This window comes from Marmota flaviventris, chromosome 13, assembly GCF_047511675.1.
Source record: "Marmota flaviventris isolate mMarFla1 chromosome 13, mMarFla1.hap1, whole genome shotgun sequence".
Lineage (NCBI taxonomy): Eukaryota > Metazoa > Chordata > Mammalia > Rodentia > Sciuridae > Marmota > Marmota flaviventris.
This window is the reverse complement of record NC_092510.1, coordinates 73209322-73237172: the sequence shown is the minus strand read 5'-3', so window position 1 is coordinate 73237172 and position 27851 is coordinate 73209322. Positions and strand designations below refer to the sequence as shown.

Here is a 27851-nt window from a genome sequence, read left to right as displayed (position 1 = left end):
GTATATTTCCTGTCCTCACACATGCACAGCCTCTCCAACTATCAGTGCAGTTAGTGAACTGAACATTGATACATCATTTTCATTCAAAGTGACAATTTATATTCTTTTTCTAGAAGTGTAAAGTGGGTTGGTATATGTAGTCTTTAAACTTTTTGTATAAATTATTGGAGAAGCAGAATGAACTCTCTGAAATTTGCAGTTGCCCATTGAGTTCTCCCAGATATAGTAATAGATTGTGCTGCATGAGATAAATCTAGGAGAGTGTTATCTTATAAAGCTCTACCTGGGGGGAGGAAATGTTGCAAATTTATCCAGGTTGCATTCTCTTTTAATGATAAAATTCCCGGTTTTTAGCTGGACATATAGCTACATAAAATAAAAACTAGCCATCCTAGTTTCCTTTGCAGCTAGCTGGGAGTGGTTGTGTGGATAATTTCTATAAAATTTTGCTCAGACTTCTCTTTCCAGTGTCAAGTGTCAGACTTCCATATTGAGTTGTTTGTCAGCCATGCTGCCTGGATTTATGACAGTTTAGGTTCAGTATATACAAGGTAGAATTTATTTCTGGATTTCTGCTCTTTTTTCTTCATCATCTCTTATCAACTTAGTCACCAGTGCTAGAATCTTTGATGCTGCCCTTCTCTACCCTCCCCAGCTCACATATGTGTATACATTTGAGCAAGTCTCATATCCAGACAATTTTTATTCTAATGTTTCCCTTCTCCTAGTCCATACCAGTATTGACCCTAGTTCTTGCCCTTGCCTACTGTTGCCTGTATTGCTCCAATAGCCACACAGCTGCTTCTTTGTTTATAGTCTATAACTCTTGTTTTTCCTTTTGTATTTGCAAAATCATCCATCTGAAAGAAGTTAGCCATGGTACTCCCTTGTCTGCAAAATTAATTTTGATGTTCTTTGTAAACTGGTTCCCTTTTTCCTTTCTAGGCTCATTTGTGGTTTCTAGCCTTGCTTGATGCTCAGCCACACCAAATTTATTTCCCTTTTCATGTATGTGTGGTTCTTCACAATTGTCCTTGCTGAAATCTAATCCAGAGTTACTGTTTTCCTTTAAAATTGACTACTTTGAGATATTTATAATTTTAGTCAACTCCACATTTTTCTAAACATGAAAAAAATGGACTGTACTGTAATAATCTGAAATGAGTATGTTTTGAATTTCAGATTTTGTTCAATAAATATTGTATTCAGGTATTTAAAAATTTCTTTCAAGTTTTGAAAGAAACATTTTTGGCTAAGATAAGTAAACTGATTTTAGTGTGTGAATTATAAAGTTAATTCATTTCAAATCAGTGCTTACCTGAATCAGTCTTCATATTTCATACAGGAGGAAATTATTATCAGGAGAAACTAGTGTTTCTTAGGTAAGGTGATTAGTTAGAAGTAAAGCCAAGATCTGCTGTGATGTCCATCCAAATAAATGTTTTCTTAAAAAATCTTCAGGTCTTCTTATCTTTCAAGTTTTTTAGGATTCCCATGCAGTATTGTGAAACAGTTTGCCTTCTGTGTAAACAGCAGCATTAATAATGAACTGAGCCATATGCAGGGTAATTCAGACTTTCTGAACAACCCCGATTCTGTAGTAAATAGTTTATTTACAGAACTATGACCTGAACCTTGCCTATACACTGTGTCATCTTGACGTTTTATTAATTCTAGAAGGAATTTTTTTGTTTCAAGTACGCTAAGTGAAGCAGGCATGGTAGACATAACACTTTATAGATATATGTGTGTGTGTGTCTTTGTTTGTTTTTAGCATCAAGCATTGCACGATTCTCTCCAATAACGTAGATCATCTCTTACTGAATTTAACACTGTCTGATATCATGGTCTCCCTGGCAAATGCCTCAACTTTGCAGAAAGATTCCAGTTGGATAGAAATGATAAGGAAATTTGTGACAAAGACCCTTGAAGATGGCTCTAGGCTAAACAGTAAGCAGCTGAACAGATTGCTTGGAGTATCGTGGAGGTTAATGCAGATACAACCAAACAGAGGTACGTGATGCTGTTTTGCCTTGATCTGAGAGGAGCTCTTATGGTATTTAGTGACTAGCCATGAAATGGTGACTTCCAAACTTTTCCATGTAGTTAATTATATTCAGACCATATAAGGTAGCTAGCCTAAGAATTTATAAAGCACTATCTGCTTGAACTCTGAAATCATTTAGCCCTTAGAAGATAGGCCCATATTTAATTTGCTTCACAATGGGCCTATCTTCTAAGGGCTCTAGTCTGACTGAAAATTAAAAGTTTTTCCCTTTGATCAATGTAGAATGAACATTCTATATTTCCTCATCTACCTTTCTTCAGTGTAGGAGTTAAGTTACATTGTCCATTTTTTGGACTGATTTACAACAACTTTTTTCATTCAGAATTGAATCAAGGCTTTTCTGTTTGGTTACAATCTAATTCACCTTTCGCTTTTTTTTTGTCATCCCAAGGTTTATTGTACCTTAAGAAAATTTATATTGTAACTTTTGGTTGGTTTGACTTTGGTTTTAGTTACGCTGTTATTACAGTAGGACTTTGATAGTTATTAATAGTTTGTAGCTAAGACCAGCTTTTGCCGTATGGGCAGAGTAAAAGTGAATTTAGAGGAATTTCGGAGGTTATTAAAGAAATATTTTTGATTGATATCAGTTATTTTCTTTCTGTTTTTAGAGGCTACAGAGACTCTCATTAAGGCAGTTTATACATTATATCAACAAAGGGGCCTTCTCCTTCCAGTTCGGACTTTGTTACTAAAATTTTTCAGTAAAATCTATCAGAAGGAAGAATTGAGATCTTACAGGCTCAGGTAAAGTTTTACTTTATTATATAAATTTCCTTTTTCTATGCCAGGTGTAGTGGCACATACCTGTAATCCCAGTGCCTCAGGAGGCTTAGGCAGGAGGATCGCCAGTTTGTAGCCAGCCTCAGCAAAAGTGAGGCGCTAAGCAACTCAGTAGACCCTGTCTCTAAATAAAATACAAAGTAGGGCTGGGGATGTGGCTCAGTGATTGAGCACCCCTGAGTTCAATCCCTGGTACTCAAAACAAAACAAAATTTCTCTTTTCTCTTGCTGAGTTATTTGTAGTCTGTTTAAATATTTTAAATAAGCTGATAGAGTGATGAAATCTTTGGAGAAAGTGTCTCTCTCTCTCTTTTTTTTTAAATCCTATGTAGTGCATTTATGAAATGATGGAAAGTTTTATAAAAAAGCATGCTTAATAGTTCTCGTGAACTTTATACCCATATCTGAACAGTAAAAGCCTCTTTGGCATGTATTTCTACTTGTAGCTAGTGAACAGATGCAACAACCTATAGCAGCCTGTTTTAATTAGCCTTTCATTGCTGTGGCCAAAATACCTGACAAAAATAACTTAGAGGTTTTGGAGGTTTATTCCGTGATTGGCTAAGTTCATTGCTCTGGGCCCAAGGTGTCTAGTGGAGGAAAGTGGCTCACCTCATCATGGCCAGGAAACTGGGTGGGGGCACAGGGAAGCTAACCCTTCCAGGGCATGCCCCATTGACCCACCCTCTCCACCCACATCCTACCTGCCTGTAATTATTCGGCAGTTTATTCAAAGTAGATTATAGCACTCTGTCTAGTCATTTCACCTTCAAACAAACTTTGGGGGACACTTCATATTCAAGCCACAACACGGCCATAATCTTTTTCTTCCCATAGAAAATATGGAGGTTAGGGCTGGGGATGTGGCTCAAGCGGTAGTGCGCTCGCCTGGCATGCGTGCGGCCTGGGTCTGATCCTCAGCACCACATACAAATAAAGATGTTGTGTCCGCCAAAAACTAAAAAAATAAATTAAAAAAAAAAAGAAAATATGGAGGTTGAATCATTAGCCTTTAGTGACATATTGGGACATGTGGGATAAACTGGAGGACAATAGAAGATGACCAAGTTTCTGGCTTAGTTTAATACTATCAGGTGAGATAGACAACAAAGAATGGAACTAAGGAATCAACTTTTTTTTTTTTGGACACCCAGTATTTGCATTCATCCCAGGGGTGCTCTGCCACTGAGCTACCACCCTTAGCCCTTCTTATTTTTCAGTTTGAGACATGGTCTCCCTAAATTGCCAAGACTGTCCTTCAACTTGTGATCCTCCTGTATAAATCTCTCAAGTATCTAGGATTGCAGGTGTGCATGATTATGTCCAGCAGGAATTAACTCTTTTGATATGGTAAATTTAAGATCATTTGAGCTAGTCAGGAAGATGTGTGGTTGGGGTTTGCCATATGTGGTGGTGGCTCATTCCTGTAATCCCAACTATTAGGGATACTGAGGCAGGAAGATCACAAGTTCAAGGCCAGCCTGTAGCAAGCCACTGTCTTAAAGTTAAAGGGGGGGGGGGGCTGCAGATTTAGCTCAGTGGTAGAATACTTGTCTAACTTGCGAGACCCTGCGTTCAATCGCCAGTAAGAGAGAGGTGGATTGATTGATTGATTGATTGATTTGGGATATCTCCATATATGTAGGTAGTTGTTGGACTGTAGTCTGGTTTTTGCTATAAATTTAGGTCTGACAATGAAGTGCATACTTACTTAAATCCCTAAGCTCTCAATGTTTGCTGTTAACCCAAGACATTAGAGCTTTAAGTAAGTGCCCTATATAATAAAATAACACAAGTTCAAAGCCATTTTGTGTGTGGGCAAATGCATCAGCTTGTTAATAGAGTATAATAATTAACATTAACTAGATAAGTAGTTTACAAAGAGTTAAGTATTTCTGTCCCTTAAGGTAAAACTACAATTTAGATAATATCCCATATTGCATAATTTAGTGGGCAAAGTCTTGGAAAATGTTTCTCGTAGGTAAATGATGGGGACATCTTGTAGGCTTTCAAATGTTTAAATGAACAAATGTGTTATTGGTTCATAATTAGTCACTTGGTAGCATGTTTAAATTATAATCCTTTTTTGTTAGTTCAAATTTATTTCCCTTGCCTTTGAAGATCACACTTTGTCGTGTTTTCCCTTGGTCTATCTAAGATACCGTAGTAAAGTGTTATCCCGTTGGCTTGCTGGTTTACCATTGCAACTCTCTCATCTGGGCTCCCGAAACCCTGAACTCTCAACACAGCTGATTGATATCATTCATACTGCTGCAGCACGAGCAAATAAAGAATTACTAAAAAGTTTACAAACTACTGCTCCCCGAATCTATGGTAAGAGTTTAAGTGGCATATGTACTCATTGGTTTATCCTAGTGTAGGAAACAAATTTTTCAGGGAATCTCTTTAGCTTTGCCGCCTTTTTAGTTATGCCGTTGTCAAATTGCCAAAATTAAAAATTAAAAACTAAACAGTAAATTTATTTTCAGTATTATTGTTTGTTGGAATTGTTATAGAGGATTAATGTTTGTAGATGATATTTTTTTTGGCAGGGTGTGGAGTGGTACCAGGGATTGAACTCAGGGGCACTTGACTACTGAGCCATCTCCCCAGCCCTATTTTATATTTTTATTTAGAGACAGGATCTCACTGGGTTTTTTAGTGCCTTGCTTTTACTGAGGTTGGCTTTGAACTTGAGATCCTCCTGCCTCAGCTTCTTGATCCTCTGGGATTACAGGCATGTGCCACTCACTGGGCCTGGCTGCCGATGCTTTTTGTGTTCTTAAATTATCTTTGAAACTACCTCCTATTTATAAATTCAAAACTAATAAGAGACTTAAGAAATTACTTTGAAGCTTTAATGGCACTATAATACCTTCATTACTTATAATGAATATATTGTATGACTTCTTTATATTTTTACTTTAGTATTCATCCCTGGAACTGACTTAAGTGTTTAATATTTTAAGCAAAAAATATGACTAAAATACATGAATATACATATGTATATACATGGGCATATACATGTGCATATAGTTTGTATTTGTTTATTGAGATTGAGTCACATAATTTATTGAGACAGAATGATAAAATCTACCAGTTTACAATATATACTTCAGTGGTTTTTAAATATATTCCAAAGATTGTACAGTTGTCACCACTATTTAATTCTAGAACATTTTCATCACCCTAAAAAAATACTCTGTACTCAGTAATTGTCCCTAAGATTCTCTCTCCCCCAGTCCTTGGAAACTACTAATCTACTTTGTATTTTTATGGAATTGTCTATTTTGGACATTTCGTATAAGCAGAATTATATAATACAAGGCCTCTTATGTCTAGCTTCTTTTCCTTAGTATTATATTTCAAGGTTCATCAGTCTTAGAACAAGTATCAGTACTTTATTCCTTTTTACAGTTAAATGATATTCCCTTTACTCATGCCACTTGTACATGGTTTCCACCTTTTGTGGGTCATATGTTAAGAATTTTAATGTATTTTACATTATATATTTATATGTTTTATATAATATTTTTCTATAACTTCTAAAAAATTTTTTGGGGGTGATGAGGGTTAAGCCCTTTTTGTTTTGAGATTAGATCTTGTTAAGTTGCTGAACTGTACATCCTTTTTGTTTTGAGATTGGATCTTGTTAAGTTGCTGAGCTTGCAGTCTTCCTACCTTAGTGTCCTCCTGAGTCACTGGAATTACAGGCATATGCCACCATACCTGGACCATGGATTATATTTTAAAATATTGTACATATATGTATAGGTACATAGATATATACACACACATGGAGCAGACAATCAGGTCTTTTACCTTAAATTAGGTTGATATTGTAATTTTCACTGTTAGTTGAATTGCTTGTTTTTCATTGTTATGCTTTGTGCTCAGTCCTGTTTCCTTTTCACTCCCATCAAAGTTCTTATTTCTAACAGAACACTTAGATATTGTGAAATTATTATAGTGTTCAATAAATAAATAAATTTTGAATAAATGATTATAATGTTCACTGTTTTACTTCAGGAAATAGCTTAACAAGCCATAGATACATGATTTATGATAAAAATTTTGTAATTGATATGATTGAACTTCAGTGTAATTTGTCAGCCTGTGATTCAATAAAAGCCATTAACATGCTTTACTAAATTTAATCTCCAGTTTGTATATATCGTATAGCTGAATTTAATATTTTTACCTACCCCACTAGATCCACAAGAAGGCACCGTGGTCGTTCTCCCTGCAGAGTCTCAGAAACGTTTGGTTCAGCTTGTATATTTTCTACCCAGTCTGCCTACTGATTTGCTTTCTCGATTAAGTCGTTGCTGTATTATGGGAAGACTCAGTTCAAGTTTGTCGGCCATGCTTATTGGGATACTACACATGAGGTATCTTGTTCAAGTGAGCTGTATTTTAAGTGTATAATCTTTCCCCCCTCTTCCTCTTACTGGAAACTGGTACAATACAGAAGGCTTTTAAAGTCACATATTGCTACTACTCATATTTGATATAATTGCAACTCTGTTAACATTTATTAGCTGAGGAAATTTTGCCTACTGTAAAACTGCTTCATGTTTATATCTCGTGATTTATATAGCTAGATTAGAATGAGGGCTGAAATTCAATCAAAAGCATGGAGGTGAGAGTACTCTGCATAAAATCTTAGGGGTTAGGAAATTATCACCTAGACTTTCTGGGAATTCAGAATTTAATTAGCTGCTGAATTAAATAAGCTTGTGGACTCAGATCAGGAATTACTTAAAGTCTCTCTTTTTGTAGTAAAATATACATAGCATAAAATTTACCATTTTAACATTTTGTGGTTATAGTGGTATTTTACAGAATTATTCATCTCAAACTAAAATACTACCCACTAAACAATTCTTCCCTATTTCTTCCATGCCTCACCCCCCAACTCCTCCTAATCACTATTCTGTCTTTTTGATTTTTATCACTGTGGATACTGCATATTAATGGGACTATCGATTGTTTTTCTTTTTATGACTGGCTTTTTTGCATCTTGTCCTTGAGATTGATCTTAAGGATGCTCTACCACTGAGCTATGTCCTTTCCTCCCCACCACCTTTATTTTGTTTTATTTTTTTAGTTTTGAGACAGGGTCTTGCTAAGTTGTTGGAGGGTCTAAATTGCTGAGGCTGGCTTAGAAATTGTTCTGCCTTAGCCTCCAGAGTTGTTGGGATTACAGATCTGTGCTTAAATTTTATTTCATTTTAAGGCTGAGTGATATTGTATTTTGTGTGTGTGTGTTACTGTATTTTGTTTATCCTTAATTTTTTTTTTCTTAGTTGTAGATAGACACAGTACCTTTGTTTTATTTATTTACGTGGTGATAAGGATTGAACCTAGTGCCTCACACTTGCTAGGCAAGTGCACTACCACTGAGCTACAGCCCCAGCCCTGCCATTCATCTTTTGATAGAAATCTGTTTTTTTCCCATCTTTTGGCTAATTAGAGTAATGTTTTTAATGCACAGTGGTATACAGATATCTTTTTGAGGCCACTCTTTCAATTTTTGGCCATGTATCTAGAGATTAAATTGCTGGATCATATGGTAATACTGTGTTCTTATTTATTATTTTTTGGTGCTGGGGATTAATCCAGTGATTAATGCATGCTAGTCAAGTGCTCTGCCACTATACCCCCATCTCATTTATTTAGATTTTTGAGGAATTGTTATGCCATTTTCTATAGTGACTAGGCATTTTATTCTGGAAAGTTTTTGTAATAATTTCAAATTGCCAGTGTTGAAAGAATCCTGAAACACTTCATGAACAGAGTAATTTGGTATTCATATCCATCAATATTTATTGGTAGTTGTGGCTCCTTTTAATAAACTTTGTCAGTCTTTTCATATAATATAGGACAAATATTTGACTAGTTACTAAAAGTGTGCTACGTAACTGACTATACCTTTCCTTCTAGCAGATGAGAGTTATTGGTAATATGTTGTTTATATATGAAAGTTAAAGGTTTATTTCTTCTCTGTATATGTGTTAAACTTGGTCATTTTTAAGTATTTTAAAAATTGATAAATTTCCCATATTTTTCTATATCTGAGGTGGCTTTGTATTTACTAACTTCCAGTGGAGGGCACTCTCTACCTTAGGTATAAATTTTATCAGCCAGTTAAGACCCACCTTTTGAACCATAGTTGAAATTAATTTACTTTGGAAACTGCATTTAATATTTTTATCAATATCAGATATGATTCACTTTTTTTGGGGGGGGGCGGGGGATTTGTAATGAGTATTGGGAAAGTACATATTGATAATAAGGCTCATAATCATTAAAAGCAGATTGGGGGGTCTGGGTTTGTGGCTCAGTGGTAGAGCGCTTGCCTAGCATGGGTGAAACACTGGATTTGATCCTCAGCACACATAAAAATAAATAAATAAAGGTTTTGTGTCCATTTACAACTTAAAAAATATTAAAAAATAAAATAAAAGCAGATTGGGTTGTAGGAGGTGTAGCTCAGTGGCAAAGTGTATGTTTAGCATATATGAGCTACTTTGGCATACATACATGCAAAGCTGACTGGTTTTGTAGTTAAAACTTCACCAAACTTGAGTTTTGCTTTTTAGGGTTTGTAGAATCCATTCGTAGATTTATCTGTAGATGTAATATTCCTGTTTAGAGTAATCTCTTTTTGAAAAAAATATAAAATTAAGGTTTTTTAACTTTCCTAGACTTGGCATTATATGACTTTTCAAGTAGGGTCAGAATTTAAGACTAACGTTTGGTTCCTTAGACATTTTGGGTCACTATATCTTTCAGAATATTCCCTTTTATCCTTGACTTTTTCATTTTTTCCTCCTACCTGTACTGATGTCAAATTAATTTCTGTGAAATGTAACTTTAATCATTTCTGAAATTTTTTTTGCTGGGGTGGGGATGAGGTTACTGGGGATTAAACTCAGGGTGCTTTACCACTGAGCTCAATTCCCAGACCTTTCTATTTTTTATTTTGAGACAGGGTTTCAACTAAGTTGACAAAGGTGGACTGGAACTTATCATTCTGCCTCAGCCCCCCTGAGTCACTGAGATTATAGATGTGTGCCATCGCTTCTGGCAGTTATTTCTTATTTTGATTTTTTTACATTAATTGAGCCATGAGATTAAAGTTAACTCAAATTTTTGTAGTTCTTATGCCCCCCTGTCTCTATCAGAAATGTTTATTGAAAGCAGGATACAACTTGAGTGTTCCATGTATGAAAAACCCATCAGCTAGAAATCATTCATGTTTATTTTCTCTTGAGAAGTATACTTGGATTTGCTGTCCCTACCTTTTTACCAACCCATTTATGTTTTCTTAGAATTTTATTTTTTTTTGCATATCATTCTACTGCATGCTCACTAAGGTGTTCAGAAATAGTTTGAAAACAAACTAATAGGCTCTTGAACCCAGTTTAAAAAAAAAAAAAAACAATCACGGGCTGGGGTTGTGGCTCAGTGGTAGAGCACTCGCTTAGCGTGTGTGAGGCCCTAGGTTCAATCCTCAACACCACATATAAATAAATAAAGGTATTGTGTTCACCTACAACTAAAAGAATAATTAAAATTTTTTTATAAAAGCTATCACTTGTACCATCTTATGGCTAAATGGCAGCAAATTCATTTTAAGTGTCTCTTTGGGGACAAATGACAAACTATTATCACACTGTCTTTTAAACTATGGTGATAATATTTGTTCTGATGCCCACCTTGTGTTATTCCATGATCATAGCAAGTTCTTTCCTTTCTGCCCCTGATTTGTTTACAGCTGGGTTGGGGAAATATAAAGCATAAATATGGAAAAGTAATTTGAAATGTTAAATAAAGAAATTGTTCGGACTAAGAAAATTTGGCTTGGGTTTTAAGTAGGGTGAATATACAACCTGGCCTGCCAGCAACTGTTTCAGTTTACCTCTTTTGCTCTTGCATAGTTAGTAATAGCATTCCTCTCTCTTTTCATAAGTGTTCTGCCTTGGACAATGTATATGATCATCATAGTTTTAAAAACAGTGTTGATGTAATCACTTGTCATTTTCCCCCTAAAAAACTTAAATGTATTTTCTTCTTTTAGCCACTGGGTGGCACAATTGCTTCCTATATTTACTGGGTTCAGAAGAATGTTTTCTAACCATTCTTTTGAACTCCTTTCTATAGGGCAACTGTGGCTTTCTATGACCTTTTAGATTGTGATATTCCTTCCATAAATCTTCACTTGTTTCCTGCATATGATACTCAAAAAAAGTTTTTTTAATTGTAACCCTCCAAATTTAAGACCGTTAATAAACATGATGCAGTTATTATGATGGTAAAAAATTATTAAGTGCTTATTGGTGATTTAGAAACTCCTAACTTTATCACATTCAGAATTTGTAAGCTCAGTTTTTTGGATCTGATCATTTCCCTTTTTGCTATTTCTGTGATTGATGTTTGCTCTCATTCTAGCCTTTCCTTGAAGAAAGTTACTGGAAACTCATCTCAGCAGGAATTGTAATCCTCATTTAATGAAAGGCTGCTTTACATTTAGTTATTCCCTTAAGTCCTTAGCCAATACCTTAACTGCACTATAGTGAAATAGATTTTAAGAAGAGAAACATAGGGCTGGGGATGTGGCTCAAGTGGTAGCATGCTCGCCTGGCATGCGTGTGGCCCGGGTTCGATCCTCAGCACCACATACAAACAAACATGTTGTGTCCGCCGAGAACTGAAAAATGAATATTAAAATTCTCTCTCTCTCTAAAAAAAAAAAAAGAGAGAAACACATAGTTGTCTTTACTTTTGGTTAGGTAGGAAGCTAGAACTTGATTATTAAACATAACTCATTTGCTGAATGTTAGACTTTATAAACAGTCATAGTGAGTAAAAGTCATAGTAAGTACATAGAGATAGAACCTAGTGCTGAAAAAGCAAAACTTCATTTTGGCTCTTTGGAGTTTAGTTTTGGAATGTGGTGGAAGTTTTCTGCTATACCATATATGTGTGAATCATTTATGCTTTTTAATGAAACTTTACATAAAAATGTTAGAATTTAAAATTTTTACATTATAGGACTTGAGCCCTTTCATAAAATATTAAAACACTACAGTTGGGTGTAGTGATGCAAACTTGTAGTTCCAGCTACCTGGGAGACTGAGGTAGGTGGATTACCAATTTGAAGCCAGCCTCAGCAATTTTGTAAGACCCTTAGCAACTTAGCAAGACCCTGTTTCAAAATAAAAAGGACTGGGTAAAGTGCCTCTGGCTTCAATACCCAATACAAAAACAAAAACATTATATACTATGGGTTTTCTTTTAAGCTATTAAATAAGTCTTATTAAAGGAAAATGATTTGATGTGGTTTCTAGCTCAGTGGCTGAGCATATGGAGGCTGTGAATTCAGTCCCTAAGACCCTTAGGTCCCCTGAAAAGAAAATTGAACTTCTGATAATAGTTCTCCCATTGTTTATTATAGATCATCACTTTCTGGATGGAAGTATTCAGTTAAAGACTGGTTGATAACTGATGTGGACTATTTCAGCTTCTTATTTTCCACACTTACAGGTAACCCCATTTCACTTGCCAGGTCACAAATTAAAAAACCTTATTCTCCTAAGATTTGCTGTCTTATCTGTTTGGTTCCCAGTATGGGAGATGATAAGTAATCTGTCTTAGAAGGATTTTTATTATAAGTGAAAATCTTTGAAAGAATATTTGTACCCTGCAGTATCAAGTTCCTGAAGCAGGTGATACATGATTCAACTTAAGTGACTCAAATCTCTCATAAATATCCAACACTTTGGGTTATTTGAAAATCATGTGATTATATTTTCATCTCCTTCCTAGTCTTTATTCTTAATTTTATTCTCATCCTTGTTTATAGTGAATTGTACCTAATTGGCTCTTTTTAAACTAGGCAGAGAAAATTCCAGTGCATGGTTTAAAAATGCAGCAAATAACAGATCTCCTTTCCAAACATGTTCAAATGTTCAGTTTGATATAATAATATCAGGTTTTGATTAGTTCTTATACTACATTTACCCTCAAAACAAAATTGCTAAAATGAGTAGAAATGCTATCTTATTATCATTTTGAGTAATTGTGCTATTTCAATATTAACCTTTTTATACTTAGATGATAATGATGAGATTGAAATTTTCTAAATGCTTGAAATTAGGGGGGTTAGTTATTATCCAAATACAGAAAGAACTTGACAGGTTTCAGAATGAAGTTGAATCTATTAAGATAACTATTTAAAAATAATAAAAACTCCTACGTGTTAATTTCATATTTTTTGGATGAGCACATTTGAGGTAGGAGGGATTTATATTTTATGTTTATATATTTATATAAAAGTTACCCGTCAAAAAGCTTTTAGTTTTACAAAACTCATTCAAAGTTAGTACTGTTATGTGGCTATTAAACTTAGATAATGCTTCTTTAGGGTGTACTTATGGAAGGATAGTGGTCTGAACATCTAAGTAGGCAGTGGTATTAAATCATTCTGAGAACAGCTACATGTCAGGAGCAACTTTGGGACATTGTCTGTGTAGCTTAGGTCAAATGTACTGGGGTGATAAAGAAATCAAAATTTTGTTAACTAAGGTGTAGTTGAAGGAACTACAAATATATTGTCCATCTGCAGGGCCCTGAGTTCAGTTAAGAAACAAAAAAATAGACTTGGGAGGTACAGTAATTTTAAAACAGGGCTTTTATCTAAGAAATGTAATGTTTGGCATTGTAAAAGTATGTTATTTTTACTCATTCATTTGCTTTTTCAAAAAAATTTATTTTTTTAATTAAAAGTAGTAAAGTTCTAGTAGGTGGGATAGCCCATTTTAGGATATATTTTACTTTGGGTCAGAGCACATAATTATGTGAATTCAACTGCCTCATTACTACAAGTTCATTTCTTAAGATAATTATATGATATGTAGAAACTAAAGAAGGGTTTGCTGGAAGGTACATGTTACCTGTTTATAAAAAATTATGAAGACTGTTACTGCTTTGTAATTAATTTATTTTTACATAGCTTTCTTTCTTAACTGCGTTAGGCTTTTCAAAAGAAGAGTTGACTTGGCTTCAGAACCTCCGAGGAGTTCCTCATGTCATCCAGACACAGCTTTCCCCTGTGCTGCTCTACCTTACAGACTTGGATCAGTTTTTACACCATTGGGATGTAACAGAGGTAATAGAGCATCTCAAAACAAACTGATAATTACTGAATTTCTGTTTATTAACCACCAACGGTTACTATATGTGTTAGAGTTGCCTTGTGAGCTGTTTTTAGAGAAATTAGTATAAGATAGTGATCCCTGTTTTGAAAATGCTTATCCTGGAGAGGAGATACTTGTAAGAGGAGTGGTTTTCATTATGAAACTCCACTAGAAATAGAACAAAAATCAATACTTTGAATGATGGAGACATTTATTTTCTTTTATTTAGCATAAAATAGATCCATCTATTTAAAAAAGGAAAGAAGTCTAATTTTTAAAATAAATACAACAAATTTAAACAATCTTTTAAAAAGAGGACTTTGATTTATATATGATTCCTTTTACAGACCAGAAATTTAATAACTTTAATATATTTTAGTATTTATAAAATACTTTGGTTTCCAAAGCAATTATTTGTTTCCTTTATAAATATTAAGGCAAATCTTGTAGATATCTAAAAAATTAGACTTAATAAATAAGGTGAATATTTTATATTAATACTTTAATATTTAATATTTTGTTAAAATATTAACATGTTTATGTTTCAGTACTATTTAATGAAATTTCTAACTAAAACCACAAGTCTAGCTGGGTACTGCAGCATACCTGTAACCCTGCAGTTTGGAAGGCTGTGGCAGGAGGGTTGCAAGTTCAAGGCCAGCTTCAGCAATTTAGCAGTCCCTAAGTGAGACCGTGTCTAAAAATAAAAAGGGATGGGGATTTGGCTCAGTAGTTAAGGGCCTATACAATCCCTGGCACCAAAAAACAAAACAAAAACAACGAAGCAAGTCTAAATTAAATTGGAATTATAAGATTGATAAGTTGTTGCAGATATTACCAGTGCTTAAACTAAATACACAAAAACTTTACAACAGACAATACTAAGGCTTTGATGCATTTCTCCTTTTTTTGGCTTGATGGTAGGATTATATTAAGGGACCCTGTGCTTTCTAAGTATATGCTCTACCGCTGAGCTTAATGCCCAGCCCCATTTCTTATTTATTTTCTTTTTTAAAATATTTCTTGGGCTTTGGCTGTAGCTCAGTGGTAGAGTGCCTCCCTTTCACGTGTGAGGCATTGGGTTCGATCCTCAGCACCATATAAAAATAAATAAAGGTATTGTGTCCATCTACAACTAAAAAAAAAAAAAATTACAAAAAAAAAATTCTTCACTTGCATTCAAAGTTGCTTATTCTTATTGAATATAAGTACAATTATGTCATCCCATGTAATTTGGGGCGGGGTATCAGGGTTTGAACTCTGGGGCACTCAACCACTGAGCCACATCCCCAGCCCTGTTTTGTATTTTTATTTAGAGTTGGGCTCACTGGGTTGCTTAGCACCTTGCTTTTGTTGAGTCTGGCTTTGAACTTGAGATCCACCTGCTTCAGCCTCCCAAGCCATTGGGATTACAGGTGCCACCGTATCTGGCTTACCCCATGTAATTTTGGTTTTAATCTTTCACTTATAATCTGCACTTATGTTTTTGCTGGCTGATTTTTAAAAAAATGATCCAAGAGGCCCTGGCCAGGACATTGCATTTTTTCCCATAACCCAATGACTAACCCCCACCCCTGTCAGTGTTCTGTTTTGTTATTGCACCAACTTATTCATCTGATCTGTTTACTTCTTTATTCTGAATTCTCTTCATGACCTTTTGATTTTTAGGGTTATACTTTTTATAGATACTTAACATTTTTCTGTCATGGCCTTTTTAAAAATTTTAGGTCTATTTTATGCTAAATAAAATACCTTTATTTAGTTCTGTTAAATGTTTATTTTTTAGTTATAGGTGGATACATTAAAAAATTTTTTCTTATGTTGTGCTGAGGATTAAACCCAGTCCCTCACACATGCTAGGCAAGTGCTCTACCACTCAGCTACAGCCCTAGCCCTGTCATGGCCTTTTTTTGACTTTGGTTTTGACACTTAAGGCTTTGCCAAAGACATTTATCCTCCTTTTATATTACTCACGGTATGTAGTATTATGTGTACTTGGGGTCCTTCAAAAATACTGATGTTTTTAAAAATGAAAAGAAATAATAAATTGAGGTGAAGGTCTGGTTACTAGATTCAGAATTGCCAACAGTATATAATAATGGTAATTGTGTCCTTTGAAAGCACAGGCAGATTCTGATTTATTTAAAGTGTTCTATCAGGCATAGTGACACACACCTGTAATCCTGTTGACTCAGGAGGTGGAAGTGGGAGGATCCCAGGTTTGAGGCAGGCCTCAGTAACTTAGTGAGACCCTGTTGAAAAATAAAAAGGGTTGGGTTCAATATCTAGTACCACCGTCCTCCACCCCCACCCATCAAGTGTCCTGACATTTTGAGGAAAGCATTGTATGGGGATTCCAGGCATAGACTTGCCAGTGTCTAGTGTGATGACTTGAAAACTCAACCTTTTTAGGCATTGTTATTATGAGGTCATAATATGGTGGTTCTTACAGCTCTGGTTTCTAACTAGCAATTAAAAAAAATTTTTTATAAGCCCATCATCTGTAGAAAGCCAAGACACAGTTGTCATTAAAACGTGATTATCTATATATCTGAGGTGAACATTTGCCAAGGCCACCTATTAAATTCCAAGGTTGCTATCTTTGCAATGTTAGGACATAAATTAGGGAAAATTGTAAAGTCTTGTTTTTAGTTATTGAAGTTTTTAAGCAAAATTTACTTTGGATAAACTTTGTTATACTTCAGTCTTAAGGTGAAAATATTTGAAATACATAGTTTTTGACATGTTAAGTGCAAAAAAATATGTTTTTCTAATAATTTGGGCAAGTTACTAGAGTGGACTTACCTGTTTGTATTACGGCAGTGTTATATGCCTAGGTAAAAAATATTTTTTTAAATATCAGGACTTTTTGGAGTATGTATTATTTAAAACATATAGTTGAGAAAGATAGACAGATCATAGTGAAAAAACATATTCTGAGTTCCTGAATCGCCCATTTTCCCTCCCCAGGTTCTGCTAGTTTCTGTTACCTAGTTTTTTCTAAATAACATTACCTTCTGTATCTTTACAACAAACTACCTATATGCATATGTTCTTTGGGTTTTCTACTCTTATAGAAATAACATATTGTTTATATTGTTCTGGACTTGCAATTTTCATTTAATGTCTTTGTGATCGTTCTTCCTGGCCACTAAAGAAATCATACAGCTGTATGATTGTATGATCTTTCTTTTAAAAACAGTAATTAACAGGGTAGGATCCCAAATAGAGATTTCCTTTCCAGGCCCAGCAAACAGTTTTAAGGTTAACTGTCATTTGTAAGATATTGAATGGTTGTTTTGTTTTGGTTGTGCTGTGGCTCAGACTCAGGGCCTCATGCTTGCTAAGCACATGTGCTATCTGGACTACCTTACAAACTCCCAAAGATTTTTTTTTTTTTTTGGTACTTGGAATTGATCTTAGGGCCTCCTGCATGCTAGGCAAGTCCTTTACCATTGAGCTACATCTCTAGCTCTTTTTATTTTGAGACAGGGTTTCATTAAGTTGCTCAGGCTAGTCTTGAACTTTCTCTCCTCCTGCCTTAGCCTCCTGAGTCACTGGGATTATAGGTGTGTGCCACCACACTGGCTAAGAATACTTTTTAACATGAATAAACTCTGAAAAAATGGTCATACAAAGTAACAAACAGTTTTAAGAAATAACAGTATTTTCAGTATTTTTAAAATCTCTCTGTGTCTTTTTCTCTCTCTCGTTTTTTTTGGTACGAGGGCTTGAACCCAGGGGCACTTAACCACTGAACCACATCCCCTACCCTTTTTTTGTATTTTATTTAGGGACAAGGTCTCACTGCATTGCTGAGGCTGTCTTTGAACTCACCATCCTCCTGCCTCAGCCTCTCTAGCTACAATTATAGGTGTGCACCACCATACCTGGCTCTGTTCTTCATTTAGAGTAATGTAATATGTATTTAAACTTTTTTATAGTTTCACCATAAATGTATATAACTTCAAATTTTATTGTTTTGTTTTACATGTTACTGAACTTTTTTTAAAAAATATTTTTTAGTTGTCAATGGACCTTTATTTTATTTATTTATATGTGGTGCTGAGAATCGAACCCAGTGCCTCACACGTGCTAGGCAAGCACTCTACCACTGAGCTACAACCCCAGCCCCCATGTTACTGAACTGTTAAAAAATAAAATAATATCTTTTTAGTAATTATGCTTTTATTCATTCAACATACTAAGAGAGTTATATTAATGTGTCAAGTAGTTCATTCTTTTTCAGTGGTGTATGGTATTTCATTGCAAAATAGGAATTCATTGTCTTTCATATTTTGAGTATTTTTAGATTTTCAATTTTTTTTTCTACTTTTGGCATCAAGGGCATCCCCTTTTATCATTAATTGCTCTTTAACTTAACACAGTCTACCTCCAAATTACACTATTCTACTTTATGTAATACTGGAATATATAAGGATAGATAAATAAGGTCATTCTTACTTGTGTTTCTCTGTATGTAATGTGTTTTCATTTCTCTAATTTCTTTCTCTGCATTTTTAAAAACATTTTCTTTTTATCCTTCTTAAATATTTCTGTATGGAGCTTTTGTTGTACCTAAATGTTACTTTTACATTTTCTTGGCTTATATTTGCTTAGTGTTTTGTTGGCTTATAGTTTATTGTGTTAAGGAAAATAGGTGTTGTGTTCCCTTCTTATAGGTCTCTTAATTAACATGTGTTAAGACTATTTTGTTTTGAATGTCATTTTTTAAAAGCATTTTTTTGTGTTTTAAAAAATTATTATGTCTTCAGGTCACTAATCTTTTTCGTAGTATTCAGCTGCTTTTATATCCAACCAGTGAATTTTTAAAATTTCTTAAATTTATTTATTTTATGGTACTGAAGATTGAACCTAGGGGCACTCTAACCACTATATTCCTAGCGCTTTTTATTTTATTTTATTGAGATGAGGTCTTACTTAAGTTGCTGAGGCTGGCCTAAAACTTGATATTGTCCTGTTTTAGCTTCCCAAATAGTTAGAATTACAGGTGTGTGCTACTGCAGCTGGCCCAACCAATGAATTTTAAATTACACATTTTTTTAATGTCAAGAATTTTTTCTTAAATCTTTTGCTTTTCTTTTGGTGTTACATTTGCTTAAGATAGTTATAAAAATTGTTTTAAGGTTCTTGGTTCTATCAGTCATTTATGTAGATTTATTTTTCTCCTGGTTATGTTTTGTGTTGTACATCTTGACATGTTCAGAAGTTTTTGAGTAGATATTGAATAGTGGGTATTTTTGAGTTGGAAAATTTTGTTGTTCTTAGGCTATTTGGCTTTTTTTCTGGTGGTCATGCTGTTTGAGAAGTATCAGCTTGGGCCTTTTGAATCTTGGTTTTTAGTTTGATTGGTGTGGCTTATTAGGACAAGTTGCCTTTATTAACATAAGGCTCATTAAACTGTGGCTTCTGACCCAGTTTTTGTTGTTCCTGTTTTTATACCATCCTTGATCTAAGTGTGTACGTTCTTTTAACAGTTGTTAAAATGAAAGAAAGAATATGTGACAGAGCTGTACATGGCCTACAAAACTTAAAATACTATTTGGCTTTTCATAGGAAAATATTTGCCAACTTTTGTTCTTGGGCTCATTTAGCCCTGCTTTGTGTTCTCTGAGCATCTTCTCAATGACCTGGGTGTTCTAGGAAGACGCTCCATTTTCCCTGGTTAGTACTCAGACATCTGTGTCTTGTTTGAGCTTTAGGAATTGTTCGTTTTCTGCCCCTGCATGTTCTTTGCCTGGCATCCTGGAGACAAGCCTTGTGCATTCACAGCTTTGTATTCAGCAGAATACCTAAAGAGACTGGAATTCTCTTTACTTTCAAGTTCTTTTCAATCCAAATTCTAGTTGTCAACAGCTCTCTCAAAGTCCTTGCCCTGTCTTGCCTACATTAGGGAGCCTTCCACACTTTGCTTGGGTTCCTCCTCAAAGTGCCTTCAGCAGAGGCCAATATAATAAATCACTGTATTTACAACTTTAGTGTTGCTCATTGTCTAAAGTTTGAAAACATTTGTTTTCTATATTCAGTTTTCTGTCTACATGCTCTGGTTTATAACATTTTTATGTGACGCCACTGAAACAAATAGAGTAGGAAAGTCCCAGATTTTCAAAAAGAAAGAAATTGTTCTTGGTCAGTAAGATACTGCAGCACAGGTAAGTCTTTAGCTGAATAGGAGTCAGGGTGCTGCTCCTGACTATACTGTTGACTTCTAGATACTAGAACATTGGTTGCTTTCTGTGTAGCAGTTTGGCCTCTTTTAGTTAGGTATGTACATGGAAAGGTGACAGGAATTCTTGTCTTGATGTCAATGTGTAACCTAACTTTTTAAAAGTTAACATATTTTAGATCTAAAACTTTAAAAGCCTGTTTTATTTTGTAATTTATTTTAATATTTAACCTTTACCAATTATTAAATTATAGTTTTGGCTACTTAGCACTTGCCCACTTTAATCTTAGCCTCCAGGTCTTGAAGTCATATGTTCATTTCAGGTTTTCTGCTTTCCTTTCTCTCTTATGTCAGAGTAGAATATGGCAAACCAGTTCTACATGGAATAATGAAGAATGGTTGGTAGAAACCAAATGGATTTCTGTCCTGCTTAGTGGACAGCAATTAGGAATTCACCATCTCAGGGTTCATTCTGGTTGTCTTTTGTTCCTTCCTTGTACCTGTTTTCTCTGATAGTGAGAATCTTATCTCCTGTAGTACTGACTTGATCATTTCTTCTGTTTGTAATCCATCTCTCTTTGTTGTCCCTTCGACCCTTCTCTCTTCACTCCACTTGGACTCTGGCTCTTGGGGGCAGTCTGTCCCTATTCATGCATAACCTGATCTGAGCCACCTCTACTTTCTCACCAGAGTTCACTAGCTCAGCCACACCCACTGACTTTAGAACTGAATTGTTCAAGGAGGGAAAAGATAAAGCAGACATTTATGATTAATGGACACTTTTCAAATGTGATTTATCTTTTATTAATGGCAGTATTCACCATGCTTACTTTGAAGCAGGAAGAAGGCATTGGAAAATTTTTCTTCTATTGATAAATAAAATTTCCATTTAAAAACTTTTGAGTAGTATCAAACTCTAAGAAATATAATGTATAGAGCTATTGAACTTTTCTCTCCTACTTTAAGAAATCCATACATAACAAATATAGGTTGGGGGTATAGCTCAGTGGTAGAATGTGTGCCTAGTGTACAGAAGACCCTGGGTCTAATTTCTGGCACCAGAAACAAAGACCCTACCACCACCACATACATGCACCATCATGTTTTTTTTGTTTTTTGTTTTTTTAATATTGGTTTAGTTGTAGGTGGACACAGTATCTTTATTTTATTTATATGTGGTGCTAAGGATCAAACCCAGGGCCTCACACGTGGTAGGTGAGCGCTCTGCTGCTGAGTCACAACCTCAGTCCCCATTTGAGGGTGATTTACTGTTCTCTTGAACCTAGGTGGACCAGTTTCTGCCTAGGGTGATATTCCTCCTTTCATCAGTCTTTTTGTCTCTCCCTACAATTTTTCTACATAGTTCACCTCTGGTACTACATGCCATCAGGTTCTAGAGTCTGTGTTATGACTGAAATCTATGAAAGACTTGGTGCCATTCTTGGCTTTCTGTTTTCTTTATGACTTAAAAAGTTTAAAGTATTTTTGGTGTGTGGTTCCTACCTCCCTTCTTTTCCTATAGATTTCTCCTATTTTTACCTTTGGGGAATAGGAAGTCAGGGTTATGATGAAATTGAACAGAATATATCCCGTGGAGTGCCATCCTCATGCTTTATTCAAAAATTAGAAATTTGAAGTGCTCAGAAATCAGAAATTTCTTAAGCCTGACGTGACTTTCAAAAAAGTTTTGGATTTTGGAATCTGAAGTGTTTTCAGATTTTAGAAATTTTGGATTTTGAATATTTCCATAGATTTCACTCCATAAGAGCCAAATATGCAAATATTCCAAAATCTGAAAAACTCTAAACTCTGAAACAGTTTTTCAGTCCTGGGCATTTTGGATAAGAGATACTCAACCTTCAGCCTGTATTTTTATTTTCTGTATTGAGTATTTTTCTGTGGTACAGTTTTTTCCACCAAATGGCAAGAAGTTTTGTTAGCCCTTCCTTCATATCATTCATATCTTTCTATTGTAGCAACTTGCTTTAAGCTACTTGAAAATTGTGAGAGTAGAAAATGTCTCATTCTTCCATTCCTGTGACACCTAACCTAATTCAGTGCTTAAGTACATGTTTAATAGCTGAATGGGGAAAATTAGCCTATATATGAGGTCTGATTGACATTTGTATCTTCAAAGTCATTTTTTTAATACCTGTTTCCCATTATTATGTAGAGCAAATAGGTTTAAAAAAATCTGTTGAACTTGTCTTACCTAAAATGTTAAGATTTGGTTACTGGTTTTCTCTTTTTCTGACAGGCAGTTTGTCACAGTTTGTTGGTTATCCCTGCCCGGAGTCAGAGCTTTGACATCCTGCAAAGTGCCATCAGTAAGCATTTGGTAAATATCCTTAAAATTTTTTTTCTCTTAAAAAATAAAACCAATTCAGTAGCTAAGATTTGAGTTTGTCAAAGTCGAAAGAGACAGTGTTTGGAATTCTAAGCTTAAGGATAGCATTGCCTCTAACAGCATTATACAATTGCTGAGAACTGAGAAATCCTGTTATTTCTAGATGTTACTAAGTAATTCTGTGACCTTGGGAGAAATTCCTTCTTTTCCTTTCTTCATCTATAAAATGAGGGTCCATAACATACTTTAGTTCTTTTTTGATTTGTGATGCTCTTGTAATTTGCATGTGCATGGTTTTTGTGTATTAGGAACCCAGCAGATAGACCAGAGTCTGAGTTCCACTTAGGTAGTTTGGGTTCTAAGTCTTGGTCCCTGGGAGCAGTGTGATCAATATTGAGACTGACTTCACTTACCCATGGGTGTCTTTTGTCCCTATTAGTATTAACTCAGAGAAGGCATATCTCCTTTGTTGCTTTTAATTTGCTACAACTTTAATCTTTAGTTTTTTTATAATGTGTTATAGTGCAAGGGAGAATTCTCAAATTTTATCTTCCTAAAAACTCACTTGTTTTTGTAATTTTATAGGCACATCCATAACCCCCTTTTTCTCCTTCAAAATTTTATTTCTCTTGAATTAGAACAGGGTAATTCTTTGAATTCCTGGTACTTCCTTTTTTTTTTCTTCCTGCTATCAAACTTGCAATTCTTATACCTTGTATCATCAGAGATGCCTACCATTTTTTTTTTTCCCTGTTGCCACCTCAGAAGGTTATGCTTTCCTTTGACTATATTCATTATCCTAGTAAAAGATCAATATGCCAGCCAGGCTTGGCCACCATTTTCAGACAGCCTAATGGAGGAGATTAAGACCTCAGAATTTCCAGGCTTTTAAAATGATTACGTGATAGTAGTTTTCAGGAGATTGAAATCATGTTTCTGTACAGTTACAAGTTAGATTTTACCTTTATGACAGTGTAGTCTAGGTGAATGAACGTACCATAATGAGCCTTATTTGGCCTTCCAGGGTTTCTTGACTGCAAAGCAGTCAAGTGTTATGAATAGTAATATCTTATATCCACTCCTCTAATGGTATTTTCTTTTTATCCGAATGGCTAAATCAGAAGGCAGGAGAAGACTAAATGTAAAATGAACTCTGTACATTTAATTACCTGGAATGGAGTATGGTACCAAATTCCAAGAGTTTTCTAGTTGGTAAAGTCAAAAGTTTTTAACTGTGATTATTGATGTCAAGATTTTCTTTGGATGCATGAAATAATCCTTTTAAATAATGTTTTGATGAGCAGTAGAACTTGTAACATGGAAGATTTTAGATTTTGTCATAAAGGGGAGGCAATGGATTTCATTAATCATATTTCTTGGGCTCAGTGGTAGAACAGTTGTCTAGCACACTTGAGGCCCTGGGTTCCATTCCTAGTGCTGCTTATTCTCTTCAAAGTTATTTGACAATTAAATTCTCAAAGGAAAACATGACCTTTGGGTGCAGCAGGTGGTGTATGTTTTGTGTATGCTAGTTTTTAGTAGAAGCGTTATAAGTTTGATATTCCAGTTAACAGATTTTGGTTTTATTTGGGTGATGGGTACTTCTGTAAAGAGGTAATTAATCTCATTTTTCTCTGCTTAGGTTGGGTTGACTGTAATTCCAGACAGCACGGCCGGCTGTGTTTTTGGTGTTATCTGTAAGCTCCTGGATCATACGTGTGTAGTTAGTGAAACTCTACTGCCATTTCTGGCTTCTTGTTGCTACAGTCTTCTTTATTTTCTGCTCACTCTAGAGAAAGGGGAAGCAGAACATCTAAAAAAGAGGTAATAGTTTTTTTGTGTGTTTGTTTTGTTTTTTTAACCTTAAGTTTTTCCTTTTCTGCCTTTCTTCCCAGATAAATAAATTAGAGAGAGTGAATTAAATTAGATTTTTAGAAATACTGTACATTCTCTTTTAGAGAGTTTGTGTAAATCTAGCTTGTCTTTGCTTTGTTCTTTCATGAATCCTCTGTGTGTTGTAGTGAGATTTTTTAGTTTTTTGATTTTCCTTTATAAATTTTATAAGTTAGTTTCTTGAGCGCTTTCCCTTATTAACATTGCTGTGGGTCTAGCAAAAAAAATTCTATTCTTAAGAGGATGGGCTATTACTACAAGCCTTTGTATTTTGTTTTGGGCTTCATTAGAGCTTCCACAGTGGAATATAAAATTCTTGGATTTATGAAAATTGTTCTAAGATGCTAGTGATTTTAATTAGCCAGTACTTTTGCTCTTAGGTAATATTCAAGCTAGACTTTGTAGGATAGTTTGTAAAATTCCACTTCAGTTTAAAAACTGTTCCCTTGTTTATATTCTTATACTTAATAAGATTCATTGTAGAAGGTTATTTTTTAAAATTTGGCAAGTGAACAAATAGGAGAAAGTAAGTTCTTTAACTTGCTGCTAACATTTTGATGTGTGCCTTTTTGGGGTGTGTGTGTCTCTCTCTCAATTTTTGTTCATGTATTTATTTTTGGTATTGGGAATTGAACTTATTGGCACTTTACCATTGGGCACATCCCCAGTCCTCATTTTTGAGAAAAGGTCTCGTCAAGTTGCTGAAGCTAGCCTCAAACTTGAGATCCTCCTGCTTTCACCTCCCAAGTTGCTGGGATTTATAGGCATACACCATTGAGCTCGGCTTTTTAAACATTTAAATGCCATGAAAATGTATCGTACATACTGATTGTATAACACACCTATATACTTTAAAAGAGTATACTGAATCTTTTTTTAACTGACCCCTAGGTTTACAAACAGAATATCATCAATACATTCAGTTTCATGCACCCTCCACAGTTATATTTCTCTTCTGCCCCCACCCCTAATCACTTTTGTGTTAACTTTTTGACTTTAAAAAGAAAGGGTATTTATAAGAATCTCATGTGTACGTATTTTACGGGGAGGAGTTCTGATTCAGTGTCACTTGTGAGATTTCATATTTCATTCAGTTTTTTCCCCCCCTCTACTAGGGGTCCGTCAGTTTCTCAGAAGGGTCAGATATTAAATATTTTAGGTTTTATGGGCCGTGTCTCAACACTGCTGGTAGTGTGAAAACTGCAGTGGATAGTATGCAGAGCAATGAATGTGACTATGTCTTAATTAAATTTACAGAGGCTGTTGGCTGGGTTTGGTTTTGGCAGTAATCACCTGACTGCTGTACAGTATTTTGTTATATTAATGTACCATAATTTACCCATTTTACTGTCTATGCTCATTGATTTTTTTTTAGTGTGTGTGTATATATATAGAAAATGTGTATTTCACTGTAAATACTCTATAAATACACTATAAATTGACATAATGAACATAGATTTGATATCATTCTCATCATCAGACTTTATGTCTGATGGATCAAGAAAAGTTTTTATAAATCTCAAGGAACTTCTCAAGGTTCTAAAGATTTTATAAGATCTTTACTTATGCACTGTGTATATTGTCATTTGTCACTTTCTGTCACTTGAAATACAAGCTCCTTTATTAAACACTGTCATCTGATGTTTCATAGATCTTTTGTACTTTCTTAGAGAAGAGTAGCCTGCTTTGACTTTATGTGGCAGGATGCAACTTGTTGGCCTGTTGAAAGTGCCCAGTTTTATATGGATATTGGCCAAGTTGTTAACACCCCTGGACCCCAAGATGGCATTAGTCAGAAGAACGTGCTTGTAGCCAGAGTCTAAAATACTTAAAATTCCCTTTACCATTGAAGAAGGTATTTGTAAGATCACAAAAGGTAAGAGTGCCCAAATGACTGAGAACCTTTGATTTTACAAATACTGGCCAAAAAGTCAGGCTTCACTAATTTTAAATTGTTCAGAACTTTTCACCAAACCTTTGTTACTAATGAAAAAATTTGTTGTTATTCTGAGTCCTCTTAGTTTGTAGGTTAGTAATCTTAAATTTTTATTTTCTCTTCAACTTTGTGTTGTAAGTTGGGATTTGTCCTACAGTACATTGTAATTTATCCTGCTGGAGACTTGGTGTGCTCCTTCATTCTGAAGACTAGTTTTTTCTTCTTCACCCTGGAAACTTCTGTTGTTAGTTCTTGATTATTATCTCCTCCTATGTTTCTCTTCAGTTCTTTCAAAAACTACTTTTACTTGTAGAGAGTGTCTCATTCTGCCTTTGCCTCTTAACAGTTTCCACTTTGCTAATTCTTTTAGCTTTCCCTTTGAGCATTTCTTTCATTTAATATTGTTCAGTTTTCTTTTGGATTTGTTTCTAGTTTGGATTTTTGCTATTCTTGTTTGCTTATGGTTTATTGGTTAAAGCTCCTATCAGTTTGTTCTTTATCTTTTTTTCCTCTGCTATGGGGAATTCTCCCTCAATTTGGAGAACAAGTGGGGCTCTGGAGATTGTCTTTCACAAGGTTGAACTAACTCCTGTGCCTTTTCTGTAAATGTGCCTTTTAAAGAGTTTTGGAGGTTTGTGGAGGCCTTCCCATGGGATAGTTGAACACTTGGATTTTCCTGGCTTCCCACTGCATGTAGGGAGCCCAGTTCAAGCTCTCTGCCTGCTATAATTGGGGTCTGAGCTGTCAGCTTCCAGCACTATTGACTGGAAAATTCTATCCCCAAAATCGCACATTGTTGTGTACCCTATTGGGTATCTCTGAATTCTTTCAGTGTTTCTGGCATGTAGAAGTTTCACCTATTTATGATTTTACATCCACTTCAATTTACAAAAGTAGAAAATGAATTCAGTCTTGTGCTACATAATGAGGTTTCTCTCACTGAGACCTGTGTATGCAGTAGTGGTCCCCTAAGATGTGGAGCTGAAAAATCCCTATCACCTAGTGACACTGTAGCCATTGCAAGCAACTTTGTAATGCAACACATACTTTTCATTTGTGGTGATACTGGTATAAGCAAACCTACTGCACTTCCATGGTTTAAAAGTATAGTACGTACAATTATGTACAGTGTAGTACTTCATAATAGATAGCTATGTTACTGGTTTATGTTTAGAGAACATTCCTGTTTAAAAAAAAAAAAACTAAAACAGTATGCTGGCAGCAGCCTCATTTTTCTTGTGTTTTTTCATCCATCTCTGGACTGCATTCAACATTGGACCATTACAGGAATAACTTGTAAATATCTAAGGGCAGGTATTATAAATTCAGTTGGAACCAAAGTAGCTTCCTCTGTTCTTCTTCCCTAGATGGTATGATCTTTACCTCTATGCCTGTACCTCAGTATTAGCTATGTCTACAGTCTGGTTTACTCT

The 27851-nt window shown here is 35.0% G+C and overlaps 2 protein-coding genes across 8 annotated transcripts in view; one reads left to right on the top strand and one right to left on the bottom strand.

Annotated features, from left to right (window-relative positions):
- Nucleotides 1-27851, bottom strand: part of Invs (inversin) — a 209990-nt gene that overhangs the window by 36806 nt on the left and 145333 nt on the right. Inside the window, exons 18-19 of one of the 6 annotated variants that reach the window (XR_011704136.1) lie at nt 16231-16307; nt 14475-14752 (exon numbers count right to left, since the gene is read on the bottom strand). The exons of 3 other annotated variants lie outside the window; for them this stretch is intronic. The gene's annotated coding sequence lies outside the window, so the exon portion shown is untranslated. Of the gene's footprint in view, nt 1-14469; nt 16308-27851 lie in introns of those variants that run through there. 2 more of the 6 variants (XR_011704135.1, XM_027930945.2) reach the window with 2 other exon arrangements.
- The window catches only part of Tex10 (testis expressed 10), a 45924-nt gene that overhangs the window by 15548 nt on the left and 2525 nt on the right, over nt 1-27851 (top strand). For both annotated transcript variants that reach the window (XM_027930947.3, XM_027930946.2), the window contains 8 exons: nt 1775-2013; nt 2680-2815; nt 5010-5185; nt 7065-7242; nt 12315-12403; nt 13894-14027; nt 22500-22580; nt 24232-24413. In XM_027930947.3, coding sequence (XP_027786748.1) covers nt 1775-2013; nt 2680-2815; nt 5010-5185; nt 7065-7242; nt 12315-12403; nt 13894-14027; nt 22500-22580; nt 24232-24413 — 1215 coding nt within the window. The remainder of the gene's footprint in view (nt 1-1774; nt 2014-2679; nt 2816-5009; nt 5186-7064; nt 7243-12314; nt 12404-13893; nt 14028-22499; nt 22581-24231; nt 24414-27851) is intronic.